Source organism: Podarcis melisellensis, assembly GCF_964234715.1.
Source record: "Podarcis melisellensis genome assembly, chromosome: 12".
Lineage (NCBI taxonomy): Eukaryota > Metazoa > Chordata > Lepidosauria > Squamata > Lacertidae > Podarcis > Podarcis melisellensis.
Genome location: NC_138544.1, coordinates 971,597 through 996,155, shown reverse-complemented (window position 1 = coordinate 996,155; position 24,559 = coordinate 971,597). Strand labels below are relative to the sequence as shown.

The window sequence follows — 24,559 nt, the reverse complement described above, 5'->3', positions numbered from 1 at the left end:
TACACTATGTCCACAGCATCCCCCCAATCCACCAAACTTGGAAGTCCATCAAAAAAAGAAATGAGGTTCATCTGGCATGACTGTTAAATCTTTTATATTTATATATAATTTTAATTCTATAAATGTTTAATTGGTTTTAATGATTCCACCTCTGTGTTCTTAGCTGTTCCAATTTTATCTGTAAACGGAAAGCCAGGGTAAAAAATAAATATGCAATGATAACAATACCTAGCTGGATGCTAATTTATGCAAACCCCTGCGGCGGGGTGCGCTCCCGCAGCTCGGTCCTAGCGCCTGCCAACCTAGCAGGTCGAAAGCACCTCCGGGTGCAAGTAGATAAATAGGGACCGCTTACCAGCGGGAAGGTAAACGGCGTTTCCGTGTGCAGCTCTGGCTCGCCAGAGCAGCGATGTCACGCTGGCCACGTGACCCGGAAGTGTCTCCGGACAGCGCTGGCCCCTGGCCTCTTAAGTGAGATGGGCGCACAACCCCAGAGTCTGTCAAGACTGGCCCGTGTGGGCAGGGGTACCTTTACCTTTACCTTTTATGCGTTATAAACACGTAACACCAGATGGCACCAGAGAGCAAAAAAATTCTAAGTGATTTTCCATCGCTTTCCCCCCCTTTTGTTTAATCTCTGATTTGTTTATAGTGTTTTTTTAATCTCTGACTTATTTATAGCGTTTTTTCCACCCCTATCTTCACCTTTAAACTTATTTTGGTTTTACAGATCTTCATTGCACATTGCTTCCTCGCACAAGGTTCCATCTTCCTCCTTCATTACTTTGTTCTCTCTGTCTTTGAATGTAGCTTGCATCTAGGAGACCCTTTGGCTCTCCCATCATCTCTAGCCATTGCCTTGCTTGCTAGGGCGGATTCTTGAGGCAGTTCAGCCCCCTCTGAAGGGCCCAAAGGTCCCCCTTCTGATTTATAAGACCACTCCATGGTCTTTAAAAAGTGTTTTCTTTATTCTAATTGAGAATTAAATCTCTATTGCAACTTAAATATAACAGTTAATTGTAAAGTATAGTTTCCATGTTGGTTTCAATAGCATTCATGTAAAACAGAATTTCTTTCTTCCCCCCGCCCCCCCCCAACCCCAAACCAAACACCATTATCGTTTTCTCATCAGCTGCAACAGATGTCTCCTTTTCGTTTGATGTTGGAAATGGCCCTGTGGAGATCCATGTGAGGTCGCCTAGTCCACTCAATGATGACCAGTGGCATTGGGTCACTGCGGAGCGGAATGTCAAGGAGGCCAGCCTGCAGGTGGACCAGCTCCCCAAAGAGACCCGAAAGGCCCCCACGGAAGGACACACCCGCCTGGAGCTCTACAGCCAGCTCTATGTTGGTAAGTGGGTGCTCTGGGCGGCTGAGCTACCAAAGGACTGTTTAGATTAATTTGCTTTTTTTGGTAATCTACTATGAAAAGTCTTAATAACATCTTACGGTTTTTGTTTTTTTTAAAAAAAAAAGCCAAAGACCAGAATGACATTGTTTTCCACCACATGCATTGGGGCCTTGATGTTGTGAGACAGCCCAATGGTTGCCACAGAGGTCAGACGCCTTGGCCTGAATGCTGGGAAGGGGCTCTCCAGCATCATCTCCAAGACCACCTCCATCAGCTCCCTGAGTGGCGGGATGGGCTGAACATCAGCAGCATTTAGTTCTGTCTCTCAGCTTCAACTCTGGAAATAAACCTTCAAATCCAGTCCCAGATTGGACTGTAGTCCTGATGAGAGAGATTGCATTTTTATGGGCAATGGCAACGCACGCACACGCGCGCACACTCACACACACCCTCCGGTCTGCGCTGGTGCTGCATCCAGAACTCTGGGGTGCCAAGAATGAAGGGGGTCGCCTGGTAAATGGGTGCACTGAATGGACGAAGAGGCTGGGGGTGCGCAGTGGCAGTTGCTTATAGGAAGCAGGAAAATAAGGAAGGGCTGGTTAAGGTATTAGTTGGTAATGTTGGTAATTGAGCGTTTTAAATTTATCTTTAATTGATTTATTGAGCTAAATTGATTTACTTGGCCTAATTTCCAGATGTTCAAAGATGATGCATGCTTTGTTCCCACTTAACAAAAGAAAGTCTCTTGGGGCCTCGAGGTCTGTCTTGGCCTGCAAAACTGTGAAGCTGGAACATTTTGAAAGTCAAGGGGGAAACCGAACTCCCTGTTTCCTCATATTAGAGTTGTATCTTGTATTTGCATCTTCTTTTATTGTCTGAAAATTGTTTCTTTTTTACATTTTATCCATTTTGTTCAATAAAGGTTTGAAGGTTTAATATTACCAAAACACTTTAATAACTGTTGACAGTAGCAGCCTGAGCTCAGGACTACAGTGGTACCTCAGGTTCCATACGCTTCAGGTTCCATACGCTTCAGGTTACAGACTCCGCTAACCCAGAAATAGTGCTTCAGGTTAAGAACTTTGCTTCAGGATGAGAACAGAAATCGTGCTCCGGCGGCGTGGCAGCAGCAGGAGGCCCCATTAGCTAAAGTGGTGCTTCAGGTTAAGAACAGATTCAGGTTAAGTACGGGCCTCCGGAATGAATTAAGTACTTAACCTGAGGTACCACTGTATTTGGATTACTAGTAGCCATATAACTGGGGGTAAAAAAACAGTGCCACTCCTATCACAGGAAGCTTGAAATTGATTTGGCTAAGTCTCTGTTAGGGCGGGACTCTAAATTCATTTGCACAAGAATGGCACTTATCTTAATAGCTTGTCTCCTACCTTCAGAATGATTAGCAGTAAAGAGCAATTGGTCGTAATGTTGACTGGTTCAGGAGATAGTTGCAACTCATTCTGGGCATCCACTTGCTTAGGAAGCTGTCAGGGCTGGGAGTCAGTGTGCCTTCCCATGCTTACAACCAGTTTCACAGAAGGGCTCCTTGGGAATGAATGTAAGGGGGCCAGACCTGGTTCCTCTTACCCCCAACCCAGTTTCCAGGCAAGGCCTTCTGGTAGAGTTGCCAGTCCCTCCACACACCTCTCTCCTCAGGTCTGCCCATGGAGGGGGGGAACCTGTGGAAACAATCCCTGGCTCTTCTCTTTTTGACCCTCCTGTGCAATATGTGAAAGTGGTTATTTGCCATCTAGAAGGAGCATCTTTCGACTGAGCATTTTCCATTCTTGCCCAGGTGCCGCAGGAGGACAGAAGGGATTTCTGGGCTGCATTCGCTCTTTAAGAATGAACGGTTTGACTCTGGATTTAGAAGAGAGAGCCAAAGTCACCCCTGGTGTGAAACCTGGGTGCTCAGGTCATTGCACCAGCTTTGGGATGTACTGCAAGAATGGTGGCAAATGTATTGAAAAATACCATGGCTACTCCTGCGATTGCTCTGGGACAGCATACGACGGTCCATACTGCAAAAAAGGTAACATTTTACATAGGATCATGGCACCATTTCCTAGTGTAGCACATGGACATTGTGGATCATAGTTTGTTAGACAAAAAATACCTCCCCATCACAGACTGGAGCCAGCTGAATGTGTACAAGCCGGAAAGGGCGTAGAGCAGGTTTCTCCAGATGTCTGGATTCATACATATGTGCCAACAGGGCAGATGGGGGGGGTGTCCCGCGTGTGTGTGATGTCACACACACATGCTAAGCATCCCGAGAGCTGGCTTCTCCTCCCATCTGCAGCTCCTGTCGATCTTGCGCCCAGCAGCCGGCCATGAAAGCCGTGACTCTGCGCTTGGCCCCCTGAATATTGAGCCAATTAATGATGCAGGGGCCCCCGAGAGCTCAGCCCCCCTCCAGTGGTGCCCCTGGATTCATCTATACCTTCCAGCAGTGCTAGGGGAATCAAGAACTTGCGGAGGGATGTGGGGGCATCAAGTGAGCAGCAGAGGAGGCGGGAGTGGGAGGCAGAGGCGGGCAGGATGCTGCTCTCGGGGCGCTGTGAGAATGCACCTTCAGTTGTTGGACTATTGATGTGTCTTGCTCTAAGGGATGGTAAATAATTGCAGTAACAAGCAAGTTGTTACAGCATTTTCTTTTTTCTCAGTAAAATAAGGCAGGGAAGCTCCCCTCCACTTCCTACTCATCTCCCTGCCTAGTCTAGTCAGAAACTCATAGCAGAGGTCTAGCTGACAAATAAAAAGAAAAGAAAATGAGAGAAAAAAGAAAGAAACAGAGGAGGAAGGATCACATGCATGATTAGCCTAATAAAGGGTAAAATGTATTATACTAATTCGGTCCTTATCTTCTAATGCTGTGTCCTCATGTACTCCTCCATAGTCTCTCCAAGACTATTTCTACATGTGCATGAGGAATAATGTTTTAGGCCTAAACAATTGCATTCGCTCATTGGGCTGCCATGTGACTTCTCATTATTAGCATGTCCTCATTTATGTCTTTCTGCCACATTACATACGTTTATTTATAAAACTGAGAGATTGGTAACCTTGACTAGACACAAAATAGTACAGAGCAATTCCCGCCCTCTCTCTTCCTCTCCCAGCCCTTCGGGGGATAGAATAGCAGCTACTACACTCCCTTATAGTGTAGTTTTTCTACTCTGTGTAAAAGTGAGAAATATGCTGAAACTGTGTTTCCAAAGATCTGAATTTATTGCATGGTTTGATGCCCAAAATAAGTACAGCAGGCTGGACAAAAATGACTCTGTCAGATTCAATTTGTCAAAACTGATTGCTGCAATCTAAAAATTAGTTTTAGAAGTGGGGCCTTTTAGCGAGGTCAAACTGCAGAGAGGCACTTTCAGAGATTATGGGAAAGTGAGAACCCTAAAGAAGGGAGAGCAATAATTTGTGGATAATTTAAGAAAACAGAGAGGAGCAGACCCCCCAAAAGTTCTTCTCACTCACAGGGAAATGTTGGAGCACCTGCTTCCTAAGGGAAAGATGTGGCACATCTTAGAGATGACTCTGAGTGGACTAGAACATATAAAGCAAAAGTGCTGAGATCTGATTTGCAAAGCAGACTAGGGGCCCGTTCAGACCAGACTTGAGACAGGGCAGTCATGTGTTCTAAATTTAGAGAGGACCATCCTCTGTTTTAAGCACTGTCCAGGCCAGTCCAGTTTAAAAATAAGGAAGTCCAAGAAGGGGGAGCAGGGCTCTTGAAATTGTCCAGCAATAGTCCCCACCTGGGCAGCAGACACAGGTCACCTGGCCAGAGTCTTCCCCACTATGGCGAGCTACATGAGATTTCTTTAAACTATAGCAATTGTTTCTAAATTTGAATCTATACATATTAATTAGGGTGTGCAAATGTTGTGCATGACGTTGTCCTCTCTTTTGGCAAAGCATTCCTATTTTTGAGGGGTGCGTAAGTGGTCACCCTCGGGGGAGGAGCAGGAACATCCCTGCCCAGCCAGTCTTTCCCACCTCCAGACCATTCAGACACCAGCACATTGTGTGTCATATTTGCATAGGGGTCAATACCTGGACGTCACAGGCGTTCGCTAACTCTGATGTCTGAAATGCAGCCCTCTGGCAGGCTCCAAGGAGGAAGACGTGTGCCTTGTGGGTGCCTGGGGCAAGAAAATTGCTTTACATGCACAGAGCCTCGTTCAGTCTGGCTGGGAGACAAGAAACTGCACATATTCCAGTAGTGAAAATAGATCCTTCTTTATCTTACACAACAGTGACTTTCGATTTCAATGCATTTACAGGACCGGTAAATAGGAATGATACAAAAGAATCTAAGCAAATAAATGCTGCTGGCACTGAGGACCAGCCTAGATTGGTTTATAACTAGCAAGCACTTCTCAGGGTGAGCGTGGGCCACACACTATGGGAATATTTTTATTGATGAAATTCATGCTTGGAATTCCTGATTGATGGCTGCTGTGAAATTGCACCGCTTCCCGTCTTTGGAGGGCCCGATCTCGCGTACGAGTGACACTTCAGGTGCCGGAGATTTGCAGCAGTGGGCCAAGGACACAGCTGTCAAAATGGAGTTTGACATTTCTTTCTATTAGGAGCTTTTTCGGGGGGGGTGTAATCAGCTGCAATTGTTCTTTCACTGATCTGAGAAATTGTTATGAGGAGCGGCTGAAATGAGTCTGCAGTCCCAGAGATTGTTTTGCTGACCTCATTTTGCCCTTAGTTTACGTATGTTTCCCCTTCTTTGTGGAAGCCGCCCAGCAGCACTTAATGGCATTTCTGAGGGCTGAACCAGTTTGTATTCATTTTGGCATTCTTATTAGCTTGCTGCCTAAGCAGAGGGGCTGGGGGACATATCCTGAAATTAATGGGCTTGTTTTTATATAGGAACGGACTCTCTGAGGTGAGGAAGATATCCCTCTCCATCTTTACATGAGAGACGAGAGAGGATTTGGCCACTGGGCAAAAGAGCAGGGGAAAGCGTTTGACTGCAGCAGCTTTTGCAGAGCTCCCCTCCTCACAGCTTTCATGCTCTTGCTGACTCTTTGGGCTCCACTGTGCTCTGGGCATCTCAGTTATGATGCCTTGGCAGTGTAAACTGCCTTGAAGAATTGATAGAAAGAGGAGCTATAAATTGTGTTTCAGCACAATCCTAGCTGTGTCTTACTCAGAAGCAAGTCTTGTGGGGTTAGGACTGCAGCCATCCTTAGCAACTCCTGAGCAGAAAAGTGTTGTTGTTGCTGCTGCTGCTGCTGCTGCTGCTCCTGGTCCCGCTTGCAGGTTTCCCATGGGAACCTGCTTGGCCACTGTGACTAGATAGGCCTTCGGTCGCATCCAGCGGGGCTCTTAGGAGCAGATAAAAAAAAGACCAGGTGTCTATCATAAAAATTCATCCTAATCCAAATAGGACCCTGTTGCAAGACTCCTTTGCCTCGCTTCTAGATGGATAGGAGTATACCGTATTTTTCGCTCTATAACACGCACCCGACCATAACACGCACATAGTTTTTAGAGGAGGAAAATCCGTAGGCATGCCACCTGTAGGCATTCCATCCATAACACGCACAGACATTTCCCCTTACTTTCTAGGAGGAAAAAAGTGAGTGTTATGGTGCAAAAAATACGGTAATTTTGCCACTTTTGTATGTCCCGAAATTGCAATGAAAATATATGGAAACCTAAGAGTTGCTTACAAATGCTGGAAAAGTCTACACTTTGTAATGGTCCTGGAAGAAAGAATATTTGCACCTTGTGCTAAGATATAGGCTGCTTAATTAATGTCCAGCATCGCTATCCAAAACCTGTTTATAAAACTCCCAAAACCATTGAAAAAAGTGTCTTAATTCACATGGATATAACAGGAAGAAGTGCATCAGCAGCATCTCCTTTCACTGCCCAACAACAAGGACTGGAGGTTTATAATAAGATGGGATCAAGAACTACCGTAAATTGAATAGGAGAGAAAGGGAGTTATAAAATTAGCCAGGAAAAGACTTGGAAGTGCATCAAGTGAAAGGAATGGCTTCTCTTGAGGGCAGCCCACGTGGTCTGGCCTGGTGAAGCAGAGCCCGCAGGTAGGTCAGGAGGGTGCGCTGCGTGTGTGTCGGGATCGCGGCTGGACTTCGGGGTCATCATGACACTCAGAGCCAATCTACACATTCGGAATGACCCTGGGGGGCTGTGCAGCTTTAGGGACGACAGCTGCAGGCCGAGATTTTTGAAACCTACAAGTCCCCCACACTTTTAAAGGTTTTGATGATTAATTGATTAACTGGTTAAAAGGTAGACATTTGATTACAGAAATACCCACCACAGATTGATAGCCCCAGGGAATACCTCACTCCAACACATGAACCCAAACTTTTTTATTGATGCCCTTACTCATTTCAAGCAGTTGCCTAAGACCTCTTCACACAACCCTGGAGTCTTCCATCATGGCCTCGGAAAAAGCACTTGAAACGTCTGTGGATGGAAGCAGTCATCTGCATGCCAGTCATGCCCTTAGAAGCGCCATTTTGCGGGCAAAATGCTGTTGAACCATAAAGTGGGTCAAACCCAAAGTAGTGTGGCTCACAGTTGGTAGTGTCCGCATGTAAGTTTGAGATTTTCATTATCAAGCAAAAGGGATGAAATTGGATCTAACAAAAAAGGAAGGTGTAAAATGAAATTGCTTTTCATGTTAGTATTTTGGAGGAGATTTATGGTGGAATGACAGCTATAAATCTATCACAGAGAGCTCTGAAAAGAAAGGATGGACTGTTGTTTTATGTGATTGCACCAGGGACACTTCTAAACACATTAATTCCTTTTTTGGGAAAGCAACAAAGTACAATACTTGCTAGTGTTAGATTTAACAAAGTCTTGTGAAATTGCTTCATTAAAATCGTTTCCAGGTGTTGCCCCATTCTCAGCAGTTTCTTTACTGGGCATTTGCCTGCCCATCCATCACATCTGTCCAGACTGGCCCATTGTTCTAGTAAATTGAGAGATGAGCTGATGATAAGATTACGATAATTATAGTGTGGGTCCATCCAAATATGTCATAGTACTGTTACTTCCTTTTTCTCTTTCCCCTTCTCCAGACGTGGGCGCTTTTTTTGAAGAGGGAATGTGGCTCCGGTATAATTTTTCATCTGTGGGGAATAACGTGAAGGACTTAGGTAGCAGAACTCTCTTGAGCTCAAAGGAAACAGAGAATGTTGTGTCAGACCAGAGCCTGAAGAAAGAAGAGCTGAGCTTTAGCTTCAGCACTAACAAAGCCCCCTGTATCCTCCTGTATGTCAGTTCTTACTCCCAGGACTACATGGCTGTGCTGGTGAATCCCTCCGGTAAGTGCTTTGTCTTTGCTCTCCTTATGTGAAAATTCCTCTCCTTATGTCTTTATTATACTGTTACAAAAGTTGGGTGCTTGCTCCTCTCTCTGCTGAGCGGCAGCAAAAACCCAGGGGGTTCCAGGCACTCACCCAGGGTGACAGTGTCCCTTTGGAGAATTGAGACAAAACGGAGACTGTCGTAGCTTTAAGAAACAGGGTGTGTCAGTCTGCATGGGGGGAGTCCAGACCTTGCAGCATGTTCATCTCAAGAGGGGCTTGACCTGCACAGCTGTGCAACCATGGAGTCCAAGGCATCTCACCCAGCCAGCCTTCAGCCAGCCTGCCCAATATGGATCCCAGTCTTTCTTCTCCCCTTTCTTCTTCCCAGAACACACTTTGCTTTAAAGACTCAGATTGTGAGTTCTCTACTATTGCAGTCATAATCCTTGCCAGTTTGGGGATAGCAGAGAGTTGTAGCTGCTTTGTTGTTGAGATGTTGGCCCCATCGTCTTACCTACAACTCCCCTTGTACCGTGTGCAAGTTCTGCTTTGAAGCATGTCACACGGGAACAAACCCTCGGGAAACCATGGCTGAGGACAGTGCTGTGGCAAACCTGAGCTTGCTTCTGTGGAATGTGTGAAATGGCCTTCGGACCTCAAATCATTACAATCGCACATTGCCCTGGACCCAGAAACATCATAAAGAGGCCACTGAAATGTCACTAAAAGGGCAGAATGGGGGTGGGGTAGGGTGGAACGGGGTATTTGCAGGGTTTTTCAGTGGGTTTCAATTATATGTGATTTCACCGACATGTGTTGTGCCTCAGAACATAACCCCCACATCACAATGACAGGATGTAAAAACTAAAAAGTTGCAATTTTTATAGAAAAAGTTCTAGAAAACAGATAACAATAACTGAATAGTTGAATGTTCTTTTCTGTAGGAAACTTGCAGATTCGATACAACCTTGGAAGCACTAAAGAGCCGTATAATATTAATGTAGATCACAGGAACGTGTCAAATGGACAACCACACAGCGTTAACATAACACGGCAAGGAAGGTTTATCAGTCTCCAGGTAAATGTGCTGTTATGGGGTCATTGATAACATTAATGCTAAGAATGTGGAATTTGCAAATGGAATACAGGCAGAAGGTGGAGGAATCTAAGCCAGCCAGGCATCCAACACAGATGGGATGCTCATTCCTCCTTTGGTCAGAGAGAGAAAGGGGGTTGAACAGTGTTTTCCAAAGTGGGCGATGCTGCCCCCTGGGGGCGTTGGAATGATCCTGGGGGGCGGTAGCAGTCTAGGCTAGGGTGCAATTGGGGGGCGGCATTGAATAAAAATAAAGGGGTGGGGGAAGCATAAAGAAAGCAGAGAAGAACATTATTGAAAACTGTACATGTTTCATCTGTTGTGTAATGATGCTTACCATCCGGTTGGGCGCCATTGTGGGACAGGGACAGCGCTTCCCCTGGAGGTGAGGGCTTTTCCCAGGCTTGAGGAAACCCTTTTTGCAGCTTGCCCGCCTCTTTGGCAAAGGCCAGGTGGGCTGTGGCACCGGCCCCTCCCTTGGGGCGGATCGGACTGTTTGTTTGCTTAAAGAAGGGAGATTTCCACGGGGGCAGTGAGTAGGGTTTTTTCTTGAAAAGGGGGCAGTAGGCAGTATTTGACTCCAATCAAATAGCTGGCAAAGGCTTTTGTAGGAGTTGAACTACATTTATAATTACATCATAATGAATGAATATTAAAGACAGAAAAGCCTTGCAAAAACCTCGGAGTGCACATGCACACACTTTGCTTAGAAACAGAACTTTTGTTTAGGACATGGGACTATAACTGTAACCTTTTTTTAAAAAAAGACTTTAGTTGTTGTTTTGCACTTCCTGTATAGCGTTCTGTTTTATTTGCTTGGTTTTATTTAATTTTTAATTGTCCCTGAGCTTTTCTGTTGTCAAGCAAGGACCAGAACTGTTCAGCCTCATGAATGTTAGTCTTCAGTATTTGGCATGAAGGGAGAAGATCTGCGCAGGGAGAGAGACCTGGCCGTTGGTTGTGCTTGTCTGGCCTCCCTGGGCTGCTGAGGTCCCCTCTAAGTTCTGAACACCTGGGAGCCCTTCTTTGCTCTCCCCTTCCAGCAAGATCGGGCTCTGAGAGAAGGGGTTTCTCCCTCCTCCCTTTTCAGCACTGAGTTCCAGGCGTGCCGCAGAGATCCCTGGCACATCCAATTTTTCTCCTGAACCCGGTGCAAAGAAGTCTCACCCCCTTTCCTGATCAGAGGGAACCATTCTGCTTAGTACTGAGCTGGTGCTCAAACTCAGCAGCATCACTCTGCCTTCGTAGGGGCTGATGCGAAGAAGGAGCAATCCTGCTTTCTTTCTTTTTTAAAAAAAAGACTGTACTTGAATATATATTCATTGGCTGATTGTTTTTCTTACTAATAATTGTGATTTTACTAAAACAAAATATTCTTTTGCAACTTACACATCTTCAAAATATATTCCTTTTATTGTGAGCCTGTGGACAAGGTTTGCCTTATCTTTTAATATCTGTATAGCACTTAGAAAGTTTTAAGTACAATACAAGTATTGTTATTAATGCAGAAACTCCAAGTGTTTTCCAGGGACAGTCCAGGATTTACAGAAGCTGTTCCAGTTTCTGATTTCATCCCAAAATATCCCACTTTTCCTTAGGACACCCCTATTTCCATCAGTGAAATTTTGGAGGGTCTGCAGTTATGCGACCCCCGAGCCAAGGAGATAAGTGACTCTACAACCTTTCAATCCTGCCCACCTAGCAGTCCGAAAGCACGTCAAAGTACAAGTAGATAAATAGGTACCACTCCGGCGGGAAGGTAAACGGCGATTCCGTGTGCTGCTCTGGTTCACCAGAAGCGGCTTTGTCATGCTGGCCACATGACCCAGAAGTTGTCTGCGAACAAACGCCAGCACCCTCGCCAATAAAGCAAGATGAGTGCCGCAACCCCAGAGTCATCTGCGACTCGACCTAATGGTCAGGGGTACCTTGGCCTTGACCTTTACAACCTTTAGAAGAAGAGAACTTTACAACCTTTAGAAGACCTTTACAACCTTTAGAAGAAGAAGAAGAAGAAGAAGTCCCTATTTTCATCGGAGAAATGTTGGAGCGTCTTTTTACCACAACAAGATATTTCAACTCTTAATGTCTCACTCCCTGATAACCACTAGATGGCAGCACATCATAACTTTTTGAAAGGCTCTTCTCCTGTTTTCTTTATTCCCAAATATTATATTATTATTGGTAGCTAGTTATCAGAAATTAGTCAGCCATTATTGATTTCTGGACACCCGCAATACCTATTTGAGGATAAAGAATCACCATGTGTGTTAAGTTGTGGGTGAACATATCAGACGACACAGTGATTCTTCAAAGAGCTCTTGTTTATTCACAGGCCAGAACAGAACTGAGCTGAAGGGTTCGGCCAGCCTGCTTATATAGAGCTCCACTAGAACACAACTGTAACACTTTCTGTAACTATCCAATCACTGAACATCACTTTCAATCCCTTATTTGCATATGTGGACCTGAGTGAAAACTATACAGTATCCCCCTGCTGGACCAGGGTGAGAACTTCAGTACATAACAATGTGTGCCACACATTCCCCGGGGTATTTGAGTGTAAAGGGCATTTCTCACTGAGGCCCCAAATTATTGGATTCATGATATAGATATTAATCATGGAGGGTGGGATGCTGCAGTTCGTTCAGGGATACTTGCGAAGGAACAGACACTTGCCAAAAGATACATACTCTCTAGTAAAAGGAAGTTGCCAGAACTTTTTCTGGAAAAAAGAAAGTGCACCCTCTTTGAATTCTGTGGTTTTACATATGAATAACGACCATCTGTTCCTGAGCAGGCCTTAGAATTAGGTAAATACAACCTCATGAACAACAGCACATGATATATTGAACTGTGTCATGATTTATTTAGCAGAAATAAAGCCAAAATGGAAAAGCCATGTGTGAAAAACTAAGTACACCTTATGATTCAATAGCTTGTAGAACCACCTTTAGCAGTAATAACATGAAGTAATAGTTTTGTGTAGGACTTTATGCATCTCTCACATCATTGTGGAGGAATTTTGGCCCATTCTTCTTTACAGCATTGCTTCAGTTCATTATGCACAGCTCTCTTAAGGTCCCGTACAGCATTTCTGTTGGGTTGAGGTCTGGACTTTAACTGGGCCATTGCACAGTTGCCCTGTGGCTGCAAAACAAGCCCAAATCATCAACACCATGCTTGACAGTTGGCATAGGTTTGGTTTTTGCCAAATGCGGTGCTGTGCATTATGGCCAAACATCTCCACTTTGGTCTCATCTGTCCAAAGAACATTGCTCCAGAAGTCTTGTGTTTTGTTCAGATGCAACTTTGCAAACCAAAGCCGTGCTGCCATGTTCTTTTTCAGAGAGATGAGGCTTTCTCCTGGAAACCCTTCCAAACAAATCATACTTGTTTTGTCTTTTTCTAATTGTACTGTCATGAAACTTAACATTTAATATGCTAACTGAGGCCTGATGAGCCTGAGATGTAACTCTTGGGTTTCCTGCAATTTATCTGAATGTTGCACAGTCTGACCTCGGGGTGAATTTGCTGAGACGTCCACTCCTGAGAAGATTGACCACTGTCTTAAATGTTTTACACTTTTAAATAACACTGGTCAACAACAAATTTGTTCTCTGTGTTTTTTCAGTTGATTTAGGACAAATCTGATGCGCTGAATCCAAAAATCACATTGGTTTTGCTCAATCAGGTCAAGTTTTTGAGCTATTGAGCTATGGCACATGTATTTTTTACGTTTTTGTTCACATGTACGCTGGTGTGGAGCATTTTAGAAGAAATTGGTGGGGGTAAAATGCCATGTCGAATAATTGTTTTGATTGGAAATGATTATTTTAATGACAAGAAGTATTCAGGTCCGATAGTTCTGGGTGATTATGTCGAAAAGGGATCAGTTTGAAGTCATAAAACCTCGAAATCTTCCATAAATTGGTGCGGCAAAGCATAAAGTTGGGGGATGAAAACTAAGTTAATGGGGCAGCCGCCCCACGAAGTGGATAGATAGATAGATAGATAGATAGATAGATAGATAGATAGATAGATTCTTTATTGTCATTACACAAGTGCAACATTGCACAAGTGCAACGAAATTGGATGCCATCCCTTAAAAAACAACAAAAGCAAAACAACAACAACAACCAAACAAACCACATTCCAGCCACACCCACACCCACACCCATCAAACTCCCAGGTCACACTATCGAGTTACAGCATTCAAAAAGAAGAAGAAGAAGAAGAAGAGTTTGGATTTGATATCCCGCCTTTCACTCCCTTTAAGGAGTCTCAAAGCGGCTCACATTCTCCTTTCCCTTCCTCCCCCACAACAAACACTCTGTGAGGTGAGTGGGGCTGAGAGACTTCACAGAAGTGTGACTGGCCCAAGGTCACCCAGCAGCTGCATGTGGAGGAGCGGAGCCGCGAACCCGGTTCCCCAGATTAGAGACTACCGCTCTTAACCACTACACCACACTGGCCACAGCTCTTGGATAGAAACTATTTTTCAGTCTATTTGTCCTTGACTTGATGTTTCTATATCTCCTGCCAGAAGGCAGTAGTGCAAACAGACTGTATCCCGGGTGAGATGAATCCTGCAGGATGTTGTTTGCTTTCCTAAGACAACGGGAACCGTACAGTTCTTCCAAAGATGGGAGAGGATGACCAATAATCCTTTGGGCTGTGGTTATGACCTTCTGGAGCACCTTCTTCTCCCTAGCTGTACAACTGGAGAACCAAGCACAAATACAGTATGTGAGAATGCTCTCTATGGAGCCTCGGTAGAAGGACACCAGCAGTCTCTCACTCAGATTGTTCTTCTTTAAAAGTCTGAGGAAATAAATTCTCTGCTGGGCCTTCTTCACCAGAGCAGTGGTATTTGCGCTCCAAGTCATGCCCTGATCGATAGTCACTCCCAAAAACCTGAATTCCGCCACCCTCTCCACCCGTTCCCCGTTGATATACAAGGGCTGAATGTCCGCCTTTTTTTTCCTGTAATCCACCACCAATTCCTTGGTCTTAGCCGTATTAAGAGCCAGATTGTTCTCTCCACACCAAACACAGAGCCGCTCCACCTCGTCCCGATAGGCGGACTCATCCCCTCCTGAAATGAGCCCCACCACCGTAGTGTCATCAGCAAACTTGATGATTTTGTTGCTGGAATAGATGGCTGTACAGTCATACGTATAGAGAGTATAGAGCAGGGGACTCAACACACAACCCTGTGGTGAGCCGGTGTTAAGGCTAAGGGCTTTGGACATATGTGACCCTACTCTAACCCTCTGAGAACGTTCTGACAAAAAATCCAAAACCCAGAGACAGGTGGAGTTGGAGAGTCCAATCGCCTCTAGCTTGGACACCAGTCTATGGGGGAGGATAGTGTTAAAAGCAGAGCTAAAATCCACAAACAGCAGCCTCACATAACTCCCCGGCTGCTCCAGATGGGACAGAGCAGCATGGAGAGTGGTGGTGATAGCGTCTTCTGTGGATCTATTTGCCCTGTATGCAAACTGGTAGTTGTCAAAAGTTGATGGAAGACAGGAAATAATGTGACGGCGCACCAGTTTCTCAAAACACTTCATGATGATTGGAGTAAGTGCAACTGGTCTGTAGTCATTCAAACTACTGATTGTGGGTTTTTTAGGCAGAGGAACAATAGTTGACGACTTCAGGCAGGGTGGGACAATAGACTGGTGTAAGGACTTGTTGAAGATCTTAGTAAAGACCCTCGCCAGCTGATCCGCACAGCCCTTCAACACCTTTCCAGTGATGCCATCAGGTCCAGCAGCCTTCCTCGGATTCACCATCCTCAATACCTGTCTCACCTCGTGCTCCTCTACAGTGAATGAGGGGCCCCTATGGGCTGGTGGCTGTAATACCGGCGTCTCAGGTGGCTCCTTCTCGAAGCGAGCAAAGAAGAGGTTAAGCTCCTCCGCCAGCAAAGGGTCACCGTCGACAGCACCAAGGTTAGGTTTGTAGTTGGTAATATGCTGAATCCCCTGCCACATCTGTCTTGTGTTGTTGCTCCTTAAATTATCCTCAATCCTCTGCCTATAATCCAGTTTTGCCCGTCGAATACCCCTCTTCAAGTTTGCTCTTGCCACACTGTAAAGCTGCACCTCGCCCGACCTGAAAGCCCTGTTCCTTTCCCGCAACAGGCACTGGACCTCTCTATTCATCCAGGGTTTCTGATTGGGTATAGGAAACTCCACCCGCGCATGCGCCAACTTATGACTAATTTGAAGGGAAAAAACCTCCTCTCTGACAGTGCTCACATCAGCTTCTTCCACAACAGGCATCAAGAGTACCTCCGTTTTTTCTCGGAAGAGAAAGACTTGGTGTACTGTGCAGATATTGCGCAGCTTCTGCTCAAGCTTGGAGTGCCACAGTACGAACCCAAAGATTGGAGACTGTTCATTGACAGCAGCAAGCTATCACTGAAATGTGTTCTGCCACACAATGGCAACCAGTTTACCTCTATACCCCTGGCTCCCTCGAGTAACGATGCCTTATGAGGAACGGCTGAGGGAGCTGGGCATGTTTAGCCTGGAGAAGAGGAGGTTAAGGGGTGATATGATAGCCATGTTCAAATATATAAAAGGATGTCACATAGAGGAGGGAGAAAGGTTGTTTTCTGCTGCTCCAGAGAAGCGGACACGGAGCAATGGATCCAAACTACAAGAAAGAAGATTCCACCTAAACATTAGGAAGAACTTCCTGACAGTAAGAGCTGTTTGACAGTGGAATTTGCTGCCAAGGAGTGTGGTGGAGTCTCCTTCTTTGGAGGTCTTTAAGCAGAGACTTGACAACCATATGTCAGGAGTGCTCTGATAGTGTTTCCTGCTTGGCAGGGGGTTGGACTCGATGGCCCTTGTGGTCTCTTCCAACTCTATGATTCTATGAGTACACTGAAGGAGAACTATGAAGCGGTAAAGTATGTGCTGGAGAAAATTGGTTATGATCAGCATAAGTGGTTTATTTGTGTTGACCTGAAGATGGTGAACTTTTTGTTGGGACAACAGTCTGGCTTCACCAAGTACCCATGTTTTCTGGGCATGTGGGATAGTAGGGACCGTGCTCAGCATTACACGAAGAAGGACTGGCCTGTGCGGGAGGAATTGGTGCCTTGCAAAGAAAGGAACGTCATCAACGACCCTCTGGTGGACAGAGACAGAATACTCTTCCCACCGCTGCACATCAAGCTCGGCTTAATCAAGCAGTTCACCAAGGCTCCGGACAAGGATGGTGACTCCTTCACTTACTTGTGCCAGGCTTTTCCAGGATTGACCATGGGGAAGTTGAAAGCTGGCATCTTTGACGGTCCTCAGATCCGTCAGCTCATCAGAGATCCAGAGTTCGGAAACTCAATGAACAAAGTGGAACTGGAAGTGTGGAAGGCATTTGTTCTGGTAGTGAAGAACTTTCTTGGCAACAGTAAGGCCAGAAACTACGCAGAACTTGTCAACAACATGCTGACTGCTTTCAGAAACCTGGGCTGCAACATGAGCGTCAAGATGCACTACCTATTTTCACATATGGACCAGTTTCCCGAGAACCTGGGTTCAATGAGTGACGAGCAGGGGGAGAGATTCCATCAGGACATGAAAGAGATGGAGACCAGGTATCAGGGTCGCTGGGACGCAGTCATGATGGCTGACTACTGTTGGACTCTGAAGAGAGACCTCCCTGCCGCTGAGCATTCCAGGAGTTCCAAGAAACGGAAGTTCAAGCCCTGAAGTTTGAAAAATGGTGAAGCAACATGCAATTTACATGTACTTACCTTTATCAATGCCCACCATTCAGTTTACAGTAAACCTGACCTGATGGAGAGAAACGGATGCCATTTCCTGATTCAGCAGTGCAAAAATACCCTAAATCAGTTGTAGAAATCTAGACAACATTCAAAAAGTAAAAAATTGTTCCCCAGTGAATCTTTCTCACTGAATGATGGACATAAAATTGGTTGGAGATGGCCTTAGAACCCTTCCCAGTTTCATGGGCAGCAGCACTTGCTAAGAGCCTTGTGTTGTCTTTCTTCTTTGGCATTGTGTTAAAACACATCTGAATGCTCCAGACCAGCAAACTGCCAAAGCTTTGGCTCTTATAGAGGTGGGCACACTTGCTGATGATCAATTAAGCAAGGGCATTTGATTAGCAGCCCCTGCCTGCTACTTAGCCTCTTAATTCCTCTGGAAGCAGTAAGGGTGTACTTAGTTTTTCACACACAATTTCTCCATTTTGGCTTTATTTCTGCTAAATAAATCATGAGAGGAGATTGTTGCCACGCCTAGATCCACATGGCATTAGGTTCCAGAGATCCCAGGAGTGCTCAGAGTTTGTGTCCTTTTGGAAATGAGGCCCAGCAGAGACTCTTGTGGGGTCTTTGTAATATATGCCTTATTTACACATGAAACTGTGATGGAGGGGTTCACAGCATTAACCCCCCACAGGGTCTTTTTTCTTCCATAGCCGCAGCCTTGGATTCAAATAGAAATTAAATGTTGCTCTCAAACATTGCTCTGGCTCTCTTCAACTTGCTTCTTTACTTCTAAGTCACCTCACTGCCCCATCGCTGCTCTCAGCTGGCTTTTCTGTGGAGGGAGGGGGCACCACCCATTTGAGGAATGTCACTGAGCCCTTTAATCCCCCATCACCTCACCTGGAAGCTATAACAACTACAACAACAACAACAACCATTTTATTATTTATACCCCTCCCATCTTTTAACCCTTGCTGGATCCCAGGGGTTAGAGCGGTCCAACATTCCTGCCCCCAAACTCATAGCACTAGGTTTGAGGTACAACACTGTGCCAGACCTTGGCTATTAATAGATGTATTCCTTCTGCTCTATTATTTTCAATTTTCAATTGCTGTACTGTTAATTAATTAAGAAATTAATGATGAAAGCAATCATAATTCAGAATTCAGCAGATTTCATGTATTCAAGTATGTCAGATTCTGACATGAGCAAGTGATCTCAAAATGTGTTTGGAGTTCTGGTTTTGTTTGTAGACAAAAGTCAGAATTGGGTGTGTAATTTGAATTGAAACTCAAAATCTAAAATCTGGTTTTTCAACAATAACAGAGTTTGGTGCTTTGCTATTTGATTTTATTACATGAAATATGAATTGTCTCACTTTACAATGTGTTCAACCCTGAACAGAAATCTGATAGATAAACATAAAAGGATAAATGTCCTTCATTTCTAAAGCAGACAGTTCAGCAAACCAAAAGACGTGAGCCTGTGAACGGGAGTGGATGGGAGACTGATAGCAGCACCATGTTTTGGCTATTTCTCTTCCCCACTGAGGCTTGACCCTGGTTCTCACGGCTGCTGCTGCTGCTGGAATGTCCTGCTTATCAGGGTGAAGCCAGCAGCCCCAAGCAGAAGTGTCGGCTGGGTGGCAGCCTTCTCAAAGCCTGGCTTCTTTGCTTTTCTCTTTCTCCAGCTGGACCTCTACCCTGCCGTCACCTACACCCTGCCAGCAGCATCAAGCCTCCAGTTCCACTCACTGAAGTCACTTTTCCTAGGAAAAGTAATAGGTAAGGATCCGTTTTTAAGAGCTTTTGTTTCTTGGTTTGCTTATGGCTGTAGGGTTTAATCAGAGGGTTAAGCCTATAAAGTTATAAGGCCCAGATTATGATTAAATGGCATTTTTTAAAAATCGTGGCTGCTTTGTTCTATCAATTTATTGCAGACCCTTCATTAACTTGAAGCGACTGCTCTGTTGGGATTATAGTGTTATGCAGTCAAACAACTAAAAGGCAGGGGAGTGAAACATCCAGGTGCCCAGGGCTGGAGGCTGGCATTGGAGCATCGGAGTCTTGGGGATTCTGCTGTTCATGTGCTTATTTATTAATTACTATAATTTAATAAATTTGTATACGGCCCTTCATCCAAAGATCACAGGGCAGTTCGCAGCACAAAGTTAATGTGCGGAGATCAGGAGTGGCACAGTCAAAGAGTTGCAAGCAAGTACTGTAGCTGTGACAGCAGACTTGTATCCACAGTAAATATCAGGGTTTGGACACTGGCAGGGAAGAGCCCTTTGCAGTTCTGTATCTAACTAGACATGGCACCATCCAGCTTCTGAATTAGATAGGAAATGTATTGTGGTTGGGTCACTGGTGCAATGAAGTCATCACTCCGTGCCAAGACCTGGAGGCTGAGAGTCTGCAATTGCCATGAATGGAACTCCCTCGCTTCACAATATAGTCTGGGCCTTGTAAGATACACTTTACAGGTGCCTGTGTGCATTTGCTAGAGGTGCTTTGAAGTGTTGACTTGCAAGCACTGCTGACCAGCTGATGGCCAGCGATGGCTCTGTGGCCAACAATCAGCTGGCCTTAGTTGCACCAGCACAGCCAAGCAACTTGGATGCAAAGTGCTGGAGGAAGCGCTTGGAATCCAAACCCCTTTCTGTTTAGGGGGGTCTCCTTTTCTGCAGAGACTCCCAAGACTGATTGGGGGCTACAGCAAGTCTCTTTAAAGGTGTGCCTCAAAGCATATCTTCAAAGTGTCTTGCTCACTGCCAGGCAGCTTGTTTGCTTGCTTGTTTTTGTTTGTTTGTTTGATTTACATAACCCCCTCCACCACAAGATCTCAGGGCAGTTCACAAGCTTCATCATGCTGCCAGGTGGATGACAGGTGGGTTTACCTGTGCAGAATGGGAGAGATAAGATTCAGTTCCCCCCACCCTGTTCTACACCTTGTGGGAGCTGTGCAAGAACCAATGATGCACTCCCAGGCCCCACTGTCAGGCCCTACTGTACGGGAACCCAGCAGTAATATAGAGTTGTATAGCATGGCGGGGACTGGGGGGGGGGGGTCCTATGACCCTGGTGAGAGAGAGAGAGAGAGAGAGAGAGAGAGAGAGAGAGAGAGAGAGAGAGAGAGAAGGGCATTTCCCCAAGTCCAATCCGTCATCCCTTATAGCACCCACAAAACTGGCTTTCCTTTCTTTGGGCTTGAAGGGCATCTCTGGTTGCTTAGCAGTGCTCAGTGTTCATGCCTGTGGGAGTCTGGGGGAAATGCCATTCTAGCATGCAGCTGGCAAGGAACACTCCGCACCCTTTCTTGCCGCCTCCTGTCTCCTGTTTCCTTTCTCCCTCGGGCGTGACAAGAGTATTCCTCATAGTTCATAGACTTTTGCTACATTCATCCAGTATTCTAAGTAGGTTTGTATGAATCACTCTACCCAGCCACGCACACAAACACAAAGCAACTCAGTTTATTTATGACTTAGCTTTATATTGTGCATGAAAGATTATGTGGCTGCAAAGATACTGAGCTGCCTCCATAAGCTGCCATTGTGAAAGACACTTCCAGAGGTTTAATGAAACCTTTGGAGAAACTGGAGAGGGAGACAGCAATCCTTGCCATAGGCCTTCCCTGCCACCAGCAAATTTAATATATTTACAGAGATCCCAGGGCTTTCTAAAGCCTGAACTCACAGGAACTCGGTTCCGGCACCTCTCAGGTGGGCGCCATTGCCATTCTAAGGGAAGAAGGGAGGCGTCCATGGTGAGTTCCAGCACCTCTTTTTCTAGAAAAATGGCACTGAGAAAACCCAAGTGGATGAGATGTTGGAAGTTGTTGACTGTATCTCTTGTTTTTTCCCACATTATCTTTTTTTTTTTTTTTGAGCAGCTGAAAGGGGATCTTGGAGGTATTTTCAGCTGTGGTGCTTGGGGAGGAAGGTTCAGTGATAGCGGGGGGCCACTAGGGGCGCATTGGAAGATGGCCGACAATACCATCTCTCCGACCCACATGGGGTAATTAAGAGGCTGTTATGGGAGTAGGCAGCCTCCCTTGTTGCCCCAAGGAAATGGGGAACACTGCCCTTGCCTGCTGTGACCATAAAGCACCCCCTAATTCGAAAGAAGGGGATGAGGACCCTAGGCAGAATGCCCCGTGTGGACCTCGGCTCTCCTGGACGCTGTCTCTGATCGCGCACTAGTTGCAGCAATTTGGAATGATTAACTACAAAAGAAGCAAATGCACATATTTCAAGTGAAGAAGGGGAGTGAAGTCTGCTAATTTAACTGACCTCTGCGAAAGAAGACGACGGGCTGGAGAAACAGGAATATTTTATGATGAAGATACACCAAAGGTGGGGTATGCTGACAACGGGACTGAATGGGGGGGGGGACCTTTTTTACTTTCCTTCTATGTGATTTACAAGAACCCCTCCTCATTAGAATCGTCGGTTGAACTGACCCAAGCAGGATGATTAAGGTCTGTGTGGAGATAAGCTTTAACCAAAAGTATGCTTTATGGAGATCGAGAAGCAATAAGAGGGCGCAGCAATTAATTTGGAGTCGCCATCTTGCCAAAGGATTTATAGCCGGGAGGAAGAACGGAAAATAACAACAAGAGATGTGGAAAAACAATAAGAAAGGACTGGATAGTACTGTGAACATCATAAGGTTAGATTTGTGGACATTAAAACAGCAGTAAGAAGCAAGAAGTTGATTGGATCCCCTTCGGAACTTGAAATATGGGTACCCCCAACAAAAAATTAAAATTCGGCTGTGTAATTTGGAATTTATGTAATTTGGTTTGATTTGATGTGATTTGGTCAGTTAATAAAAAATTATTCTTTAAAAAAAAAAGTGATAGGCAAATAGCTTTGAGAGGATTTTCATTAAGGAAAACTGTATGGACCAATTTATGCCCCAACCCATGACTGTTGTTTTTTGAAAAGGAAAGGAAAGAAGCATGGCAAGCATCATAGAATTGTCGAGTTGGAGGGGACCCAGAGGGTCATCTAGTCCAGCCCCCTGCAATGCAGGAATCTCAGCTGAAGCATCCATGACAAATGGCTATCCAAGCTCTGCTTTTAAACCTCAAAGGAAAGAGAGTCCGCCACCTCTCCTGGGAGTCTGTTCCACTGCCAAGCAGCTCTTACTGTCAGATAGTTTTTCCAAATGTTTAGTTGGAATCTCCTTTCTTGCAGCTTGAAGCCACAGGTTCGAGTCCTACCGTCCTCCAGAGCAGGTCAAGGACATCTGCATTTGGCACACATCTGAACCTGACCCCATGTCCTAAGAGCGTTTGAAATCCAGATAGATCTCTCTATCATATCTATCTATCACTCTAAATGTTTTTTAAACCCACATTGAAATGGATATCCCACCCAGCCTATCCCCCAAAAGCAGCAGTCTCCATTTTGTCCATTGTGAAATGTTATAACTAAGACTGGTAGCATTTCTCTTGCCCACTTCCTGGGCGAAATTTTGTTTTTTTAAAGATGCAGAGATACCTGAATGCATTCACAGAACAGGAAAAGGGCAGTGGGGGCTTTGAATGAGTGAATGGGGAGACAACAAAAACCACAAAAGACTTGTGGCTGTATTCCTTCAAGTCTCACTCACTGAGGGAGGCGAAAAGTGGAGGAATGAATATCAGTCACTGACAAAACTAAAGCTGTGTGATCGCTGACCTGTCAAATACATACACAGAAAATTTGGATCTAAACAATCTGCTTGCAATATAGTCCCCCAACAGTAAATGTCTGCTTCTAAAGCCTCCTATTGTTTGGGGAACTAGGAAGCATAAAACAATCTATATGGAGAGACATAGAGGAAGTAATTCAGATATACTTCCCCCAGATCAGTATGTTGACCTTTCCCCCAGTTCCACAGTCCCAGGATTATATTAGCAAGCTGTTCCATCAAGTTCCACGCAACTAGAAGGATTGTTTGAGGATTTTGTGATCAAGAGATCAAGCTACCACATTCCTTAATACATCTGTGTGATTGACACTTATTCCTTCGGATGTGCAAATTTAATTTCTCTCACTCACTCTTTCCTACACACACACACACACACACACACACACACACACACACACCTTTTAAATCATTTCATTGGAAATGGACTGTTGTAAACACAACGTCCTAGTTTGCATGCAATTCTAAGCCAAACCACAGCTTGGCACAAATGAGCACATGTGCTTGTTCCAGGAGAGACAATCCTCTGATCCTGCTGCTTCTACACTGCTGTGAGCTAAGCTATGGTTTGTCATAGCATTACGCTCATGGCTTACCCTGCCCCTGACATCCCATGAGCAGTAAGACATAAACCATGGCTGCATGCGAGATAGCAGCAGAATTATTGGCCCCCAGAAAAGGATGTGATTGGTCACAGAATGTATCAGTGCTGTGGATACAGCAGCCTGCCTCCTCTGTGGGACGTTTTCTTAACTAAATAAGTATATGTGGGGCAGTACAGTATAGTGGTGAGAATATCAGCCTAGGTCATGGGAGACCAGGCTTCAAATCCCCACTCGGCCATGAAGCCCCCCCACCCCGACCTTGGACCGGTCACCATCCTTTGAACTAATCTACCACAGAGGGTTATTGTGAAAATAAAAGTTGAAAGGCAGGTTCTGTGTTTCTTGGAGGAAAGGTAGAATATTAATGTAATAACCGACTACAACTGAACTGATCACTTTGTAATAATATACAGGCTGGCATCCTAGGCACACCTACTTTGGAGTAAGTCCCTCTGAGCCCCAGGAGACATGCATAGGAATAGGATCCACACTTACAGGGAAGCTCTTTTCACTGCTGCTGTGTTAAGATTTAGGCAGAGTTTGTCCAGCACAGTGTGGATTGCTCTGCGTATTTCTTGTATTGTTGTATTACCATGGTATTGTTTGTGTGCCCATCGCCACTGGAAAGAATTGGTCCTAGCTATTTTAAATTTGTATATTGATTATGTTGTAAGCCCGATGTGATTTTCTGCTTCTAAATTCTGATGAATTCTGATGATGCTGCCATTTTTTGCCA

The 24,559-nt window shown here is 45.2% G+C and overlaps 1 protein-coding gene across 2 annotated transcripts in view; it reads left to right on the top strand.

The window, feature by feature from the left end:
* CNTNAP2 (contactin associated protein 2) overlaps positions 1 to 24,559 on the top strand; it is a 1,023,642-nt gene that overhangs the window by 956,472 nt on the left and 42,611 nt on the right. For both annotated transcript variants that reach the window (XM_081931012.1, XM_081931011.1), the window contains 5 exons: positions 1,133 to 1,351; positions 3,147 to 3,383; positions 8,443 to 8,688; positions 9,618 to 9,751; positions 19,213 to 19,306. In XM_081931012.1, coding sequence (XP_081787138.1) covers positions 1,133 to 1,351; positions 3,147 to 3,383; positions 8,443 to 8,688; positions 9,618 to 9,751; positions 19,213 to 19,306 — 930 coding nt within the window. The remainder of the gene's footprint in view (positions 1 to 1,132; positions 1,352 to 3,146; positions 3,384 to 8,442; positions 8,689 to 9,617; positions 9,752 to 19,212; positions 19,307 to 24,559) is intronic.